This window comes from Ochlerotatus camptorhynchus, unplaced genomic scaffold (genome assembly GCF_037179485.1).
Source record: "Ochlerotatus camptorhynchus isolate MF236.1 unplaced genomic scaffold, CSIRO-AGI_Acam_v1.1 ptg000314l, whole genome shotgun sequence".
Classification (NCBI taxonomy): Eukaryota; Metazoa; Arthropoda; class Insecta; order Diptera; family Culicidae; genus Ochlerotatus; species Ochlerotatus camptorhynchus.
The window spans coordinates 1,879,483-1,886,591 of NW_027040802.1; the positions used below are offsets into that span (position 1 = coordinate 1,879,483).

The following is a 7,109-nucleotide window of genomic DNA, read 5'->3' on the forward strand; positions in this document are numbered from 1 at the left end:
ATTTGCATAGAAGTGACATTAGAGTTTATTGACTGCTTTTATTCAGTGCGACTGATGAGTTGAATAATGGTTGTTGATTAATCACAATGAAATATTATGACAGAGCACGGACTTGAGGTTACTAGAGCATTGAATAGTCTAGGTCTTACATCTAGAGTATTGAATAATCTAGGATTACATCAGAAAAATCCAAATCTGGCCAACGCCCACCACTTCGGCCATCAATCTAAATATGCCCTAAAAAGGGAATTGTAAAATGTTTAAACAAAGAAAAACGAAAATAAAAATAAATTATTCAATCAACCAAAGATGAAGAGCTCTTCAGGCTAAATCAATTGAAATATATCCGGAGAACTTTGAGATTTGGGCGTAATTGCTTTTGTAAACAAACACATGTATCTCCGATTTCTCGTAAATTGAAACTCAATCTCGCGAACAAACCACATCAAATAAAAGAGGAATCATGTAAACCTGTTTGTGCCGTTAATTTTTTAGATTGAGCTTTAATTTGCGAGAAATCGATTGTCGTGTTTGTTTACAAAAACAATAACGCCCTAATCTCAAAGTTCTCCAGATATGATCAAATGTAAATATCATCATATCAATGGAAATAAAACGTAATTTTACTACTATTACTTCATGCTGAGAGCATTCTTGTGATGAGCTGCAACAGCAGATTGGAAACAGAACAGCCGAGAGTACTGTATCACTAATTCGTGTAGCCTCCGTCCGGTCACGACAATGACTGGTACACCCTAGTGCTGGGTTTCAAACTCTTTGTGCAAAGATATTAGTTGAAAATGCGCCAAAATGTATGCAATGAACTTAAAGAATAATCCAATGACGTGATATATCTACGCCAAACTGACAAACCCCAATTTCAATCCACATTTACAATATCTTCCGAAGAAAAAAAAATCTGAGACACTCTCACATTAAAGCACATAAAATTCCTCATTAAGGTACACCGGTTCGACGGAATGCCATGCAACACATCGGTTGCATCACCCTCTTTCGCCAAATGAGATCACGTTGCCGCCCCCTCAATGTACGGCTGAATATCGTCTATGTCCACCAGCCGGGTAGCCTCAATCTCTTCCCCGCACATTGTACACTGGTTTTCCGTAGTTTCCAAAATTCTGGAACAAATGAAAGTAGTTGTTTAGAGTACAGCTGGAAACAGATTACAATTTATACTCATACTTCATCATTTCCACTTTCAACGCAGGAAAATCACACTCCGGGCAGGCTGCCACATCCTCCTTCACGATGTGTTGGCCCTGGAAAACAAAAAGAAACGATATTTACCAATCCTCCAAACCTAAATGACCCCATCCCCCTCAAACCCACCGTAGCAATACAGATCGGAAGTGTCGTCTTGCACTGACCGCAGATGAAATCCATCGTGGGCAGGTTCGATTCACACACCGGACACGGACTGGATTCATATGCTCCTTCGTCTTCCAGCTGGCCACGCGGTGCCTTCCGTACGATCGATTCGATCTTCTTGCCGTACTTCGGATCAATCTGACCGCGGAACTCCGATCGCATCAGCATGACCGCATACTCAAAGGCCGACTTACGCAGCCCGGTCCGATGGCACTCGATCACCGTGGAGGTTAGGATTGGGACGACGTCTAAAACGGAAACAAATCAGTTTGAGATTCAAATGAAATTCAGCTCGTGGTGCCACTTACGGGACGGAAACTGTGAGATGTTCTTGGCCACTTGGAGCAGTAACCGAGCAGCCTGCAGGTGATTACCACGTTTGACGTGCGTCCTCACCAACGTATACCGATGGAGCAGTGTCAGTGAAGCTTTCATATCTGACGCTATCGTAAGATTGTTCCTCTTAAGTTCCTGGTACATGGAGAACAGCAGGTCGTGAGCACTTCTATAATTACCGGCTATCTGTTCCTGATTGGCAATGATCATTGCTGCCTTAGCAGCTTCCTTGAACTGTCTCTTGGCCATATATAGACGGAACAGAAGTTTTGGATCCTTTGGAACACCGTCAGTCTCTCCGAGCAAATACTCAATCAGCTGGTTGGAAAGCTTTTCGTCATTTGCTGACGCCACGCAGTCGATCGCTAGCGAAAGAGCTGAATTTTCTTCGTTGCTAAACGATGAAGCTTTCAACAGGTGCTTCAAAGCCTTCGAGTATTCCTTCCCTAGGAAGTAGTACTTCCCAGCTAGGAGCGTATACTTTTCGTTTTCAAAATACGTAGCCAGTACAAGGTAATCGCTAGGCTTAGCACTGGAACTCTGCTCCAAGACTTCACCGTAGTAGCGGATCTTGTTTTGCTTTTGTGCGATTGCAAATGCATCCGAAATGGAACCACAAAGCACCAGAAACTGTATCGCCGATTCGTAGTCACCGTGTTGTTCGAAATATTTCGACAGCAGTTTTGATCCCTCGACAGATCGCGTCTCCAAGAGGATCTCCGAGGCACTGTGAGGATCGGAGAGGTAGTCCAGGTATATCCGGACAACGCTATCGAGGTCCCCCGCCAGCTGGTAACTGTTGATAGCTTCCGCATAGTGTCCTTCCGCTTCCTTCGCTTTGGCATAGGCTGCATGCAGCTTAAGACTAGTAACATGCGGTAGAATGTGATCGACCTTTTTCCATTGCTTGAGGGTAATGTACAACTCACAGCACTTGTCCCAGTTTTCACCTTTTTCCAGCAGTACAGCCGCTTCATTGAGGTTCCCATTGGCCATCAGAGCTTCCCCGCAGTCGTTAAATAGCTCTTTGTCGTTCAACTCCAGCGCAAGTTGAACGCCTCTTCGGTAGTCTCCACATTTAACGCTAGTACGGGCGATGCCTGCCTTACAAAGGCTTACGTGCTGTTCAAGAACTTCCTGCTCAATTACGCCATCCGAGCCGGGTAGAATATCACTTTTGAGACCCCGCTCAAAGTTCATCAACGCTTCTGCATAGCTCCCGCTGAAATTCAAAACTTAGATACTTAGATTCTGCACCACCTAGATCAACACTTCAAAAGATTGCTTACGTAAACTCCAACTGCTGAGCGTACTCCCGGGCCAGGAATGGTAACTGCTCGGGAGCAAGCGACCCGGCCAGAGCCATCGCTTGCTCCCACTGCAGCAGATCTCGGCACAACTCAAGAGCTTCCTGTGGGTTTCCACTCTTGGCGAACAGTGTCTTTGCTTCGTCGATCTTATCCAGTAATAAGGCACAGAAACCGGCTAGGCTGTTGGTGTCCTCTATTTGTACTATATCCTCCAGTGCGTACACCATTGCTACGTTCCCAATATTGCGGTAGACCTTGATGGCTACGAATCAGTTCACGTGAGAATTTTCGTTAACTCGTTCACAATAAGCAAACCACTTACCGAACACGACATTCAAATCCTCTATGGCCGATCGTCCCAGTTGCTTCCATTCCTCCTCGTCATTCATCAAATTGCACAACTCCCAAGCTTCATTGTACTTCCTCATCAATCTCACGGACCGCAACTGTTCCTTCGCATCTCTGCCGGGCTTGTTCGCGTGGGTATCCAAAACTATAGTCGTCAACCGGCCGCCACTCCCGTGAAGACACAACTCTCCATCGTACAGCAGCAACGGCATCTGATCGCTTATCAAACTGGTAACTCCAACTTTCTCGACCCTCTTACCCTGCACCGAAGCCCTCACCAAAGCGTACGTCACACAGCTACTCCGATCGAATGCTATGAACACCGTCGAATGGGAAAAGTCCCACAAAACTCCAACCACATGCTTCGGAAACTCGGGAATCCGTATGGTCTCCTCGGTCGCCGAAATGTACACATAGCCATGGTTGTGATCGTCGATGAACACCAACCGCGTTCCGTCCAGGTCCGAATGAAGGGCTTTAATACCTACCTGATGTCGAAATTGAACTACCGTTGACCAGCGTTCCAAGGAAAAGTGAACGACATTTCCAAGCTGTCAGAAAAAACAGTCCACTAAGATCAAACACAGAAGATCCAACAAAGTTCGTTACTTACATCCGAGGCGAAACAGAGGAATTCATTGGTCAGAGCTATACAGGTGATCACCGACTCGGCCATTCCCCGGACTTCGTCCGGAAACATCTTCGGTTCCCGGTTCAGGGTCGCCTCGTTCGTAGATTCGATCTGAATAATACATACGTTAAACCAGATTCCAAAGCTTCTTCCAGAGTAACTCACCGAATGAAGCATGATCTGCCCTCCGCAAAGAACTGCGCAGTACTCGGAGCTCAAAGCCACTTCCTTGATCTCCGACATGTACTCTCGATCGCCCAACAGCAGCGGACTGTCGTTCAACGTCCGCCCCAGGTCATAGAACCAGACGTGATTGTTCATTCCGCATGCCAAGTGGTACGGTCCCACCGCTAGAAAGGAAGGTTCAATCTCCAGAGTGATCGTCGTCGGAGCCGACTTGACCTTGTCCGGAGCGTAGTGATGAATGGCGACTTCCGCCAAGCTGGACAGCAACGCTATCCGAGGCGGTGATATCGCATAGAGCGAGTGCAGCTTAGTCACAAATACGCAAATTGCACCCTGAGATGTGGTCACTCCCAGCAGCTGCCCGTCGGAGCTCCACTCAATGTTCTTCAGGCCTGCTTGATCGTGTAGGGTTAGGATTTTGACCGTTTCTTGAAGGTTGCTCATCGAGTGGATTTTGATGCTGGAAGATTCAGAATTGAGTGAAAGGTTTCTTATGATACAAGATCTGCGTTTACTCACTTATTATCGCCGCATGACGCGACAAGTTCAAGTTCCTTACAGACGGCAATACTGTTCAAGGAATCTCTGTGATTTTTAACTTGCCACATTTCTTGCCCTACCTCTCTGGGATGTGTTGATATCGCTACCACGTGACCTAAGCTGAAGCCCAACAATATATAGCCATCTCCGAACCACTTATGCTGCAACAGCGAGCCGTAACGTTGCTGAAATCCAAGTTCCGTCGGAGAATCCGGCTCCGGTAGATGGTACAAGAACAGCGTCCTTTTTCCAAGGATCATACTTATCGTATTCTCACCTGGAACTCGCTCATCTGTCTTCATCTCGGCAAAGTGCATATCACTGGGATTGTCCCGCAGTTGAACCGACCTCACCGTATTGCCTTCCTCGGAACTCAATGAGAGGTACTTATCCTCGCTTCCCAACGCTAGGACATGTTCCGTAGACCAGGCCCCGCAAGTTATCCGCTTGGTATGCTTGCCCAGGATGGGAATCCTCTTCGTCGTTGCATGATTGTAGATCGAGAGGTTACCTCTGGAAGTGGCCACTGCCAGCAATGATCCACGTTTGGACCATACGATACAGCTCGGTGGGTCCCGCAGACCTATGTCAACGTGCTGCTTCTTTTGAGAGTTGGAATCCCACAGGATGAGCTGTGGTGAGCTCTGGGTGATTACTGCCAGGACGTCTCCATCTTTGTCCCAGGCAAATCCCGCGCAAAGACTGAAATTGATGTAATTTTGGAATTCTATTACTAGCTCAATGACGTCAAAGTCCAACGACAGTGCGGGTGTACCATGAAGCAGCAAACTGCCAACGTTGTTATCAGATTACCCAAATTCTCTCACCAGATTCTATTTGTAATGAGCCGATGGAAATAATGTCTGCGCTTATTGGCCATCAAATGTCACTACTGTTGTTTGTGACGACATCTATCGGAAATTACACATAAACTGCTTTCCGTTAGTTGTTAACAAAGGACCTCGTAAAGGACAGTGCAGTCTGCAATCTTAGAAATCCTTTTCACAAACTACACAATAGAGTACCTGACACTGCACTGGTACCTCCATATATGCATTTAGATTCACATTCGAAGTCCCTAATTTTTGGCACCCTCAAATCGGCTCTGCTTGTTTTCTGACAAACATCAGTTTGATCGTTTGTTTTTTAAACCTACCTCAGGATGAGGTTCGCACTGACAAAAAGTTCGTTTTCACACTGGGTTAGAACCGTTGGAACTGGTTCCAACCCCGATAATAAACAAATTAGCTATTAGTAGTAAGGCTGGAAGCAAAGTGTAGGGAAAGGAACTGTTTTATTGATTTTACAGTAAATTAACAGATAAATTTTAAAGTATAAGTTCCAAAGAAGGTTGGTATTTACTATCTCTATGTACTTGGACACGTGAATTCTTGATTACTGCTTGTATGTCAATAATTGATTTTATCTCTTCTCCCATACTGAATTTCAACTATGCCTACCAAAGAAACAGCGCCATCTCTGGGAATATTCTTTACGGGAATCACTTAATTGACATTTTTAAAACTCGCACATTACTCCCACTGACATTCACTAAAGTAAAAGTACCTTGAACGTACTCTGAACATTACCTTGAACCAAACTTAATCCACTTATCGATCGATAAACCCCGTCCCGCCATCACTCACCCCTGCAGTACAATCCTCTCCATCAGCAGCCCTTGCCGATTGAAAACGGCCACCGTCCCATCGCTCCCGGTGGTGGCCATCAGTTGGGCCGAACCACCCGTCTGCCACAGGAAGTACACATCGCCCTGACCGTGCGGTTCCTCGTTTCGATAGAGAACCTAAAATTCAAACCCCCAATCAATGTGCGTCTTCGAACTTCTTTCCCACAACGAAAACGGAACGCAACCAAAAACTAACGGAAATCAGCAATTACCTACCTTATCCCCGCTCATCGCGTTGTCTGTTGCGTTTTATGCTCACTTTGCACCGGGATCAGCCTAAATCGAGTTCATTTTTCCACCAATTTCGCCAACTTGAATCAATTTCTCACTTATAAATCTGCCACTGTTTCGTCGTCCCGCAAAGGGAGGAATCTGTTCTGACGAGTAATGAAAATTTTCTGTTTACCGCTTTCCACAGTGACAGGTTGCTATGGTTGCGGAGAACAAAAAATAGCATCGAAGCATAAAACCTTCACTCTGACTGGACAGCAAACAGAGCAGCAACATAAAACGAGAACGAGCATAAAAAATATACAACCGTGCAGATCGCTCTACGCAACAGGTGGTGTGTCGATGTGTGAGTGTGGAAGTTTCTCCTGATGTGCATCGAAGACACTATTTGGGATGGGTTGCTTTTGACAGGTACGATCAGTAGCATACAATGTTGCCAGAGACTTCACTG

The 7,109-nt window shown here is 45.8% G+C and overlaps 1 protein-coding gene across 1 annotated transcript; it reads right to left on the reverse strand.

Annotated features, from left to right (window-relative positions):
- Nucleotides 1-891: 891 nt before the first annotated feature.
- Oseg6 (intraflagellar transport protein Oseg6) lies at nucleotides 892-6,904 on the reverse strand. Its single transcript, XM_065229430.1, has 11 exons — nucleotides 6,644-6,904; nucleotides 6,387-6,544; nucleotides 4,720-5,442; nucleotides 4,180-4,660; nucleotides 3,997-4,125; nucleotides 3,358-3,934; nucleotides 3,015-3,297; nucleotides 1,698-2,947; nucleotides 1,351-1,637; nucleotides 1,204-1,280; nucleotides 892-1,139 (listed from the first exon to the last, which is right to left on the reverse strand). The coding sequence occupies exons 1-11, from the start codon at nucleotides 6,656-6,658 to the stop codon at nucleotides 1,028-1,030; spliced, it is 4,092 nt and encodes a 1,363-aa protein (XP_065085502.1). The 5' UTR covers nucleotides 6,659-6,904; the 3' UTR covers nucleotides 892-1,027.
- Between the last annotated feature and the right edge of the window lie 205 nt (nucleotides 6,905-7,109).

Excerpts from the sequence above, each read along its gene's own strand:
- Oseg6 (XM_065229430.1), bottom strand. Across the intron at positions 5,443-6,386 it reads GAGAGGATTGTACTGCAGGG|TCTTTGCGCGGGATTTGCCT; the intron begins GTGAGTGATGGC and ends CATCAATTTCAG. Across the intron at positions 4,661-4,719 it reads GCGTCATGCGGCGATAATAA|CATCAAAATCCACTCGATGA; the intron begins GTGAGTAAACGC and ends TGAATCTTCCAG.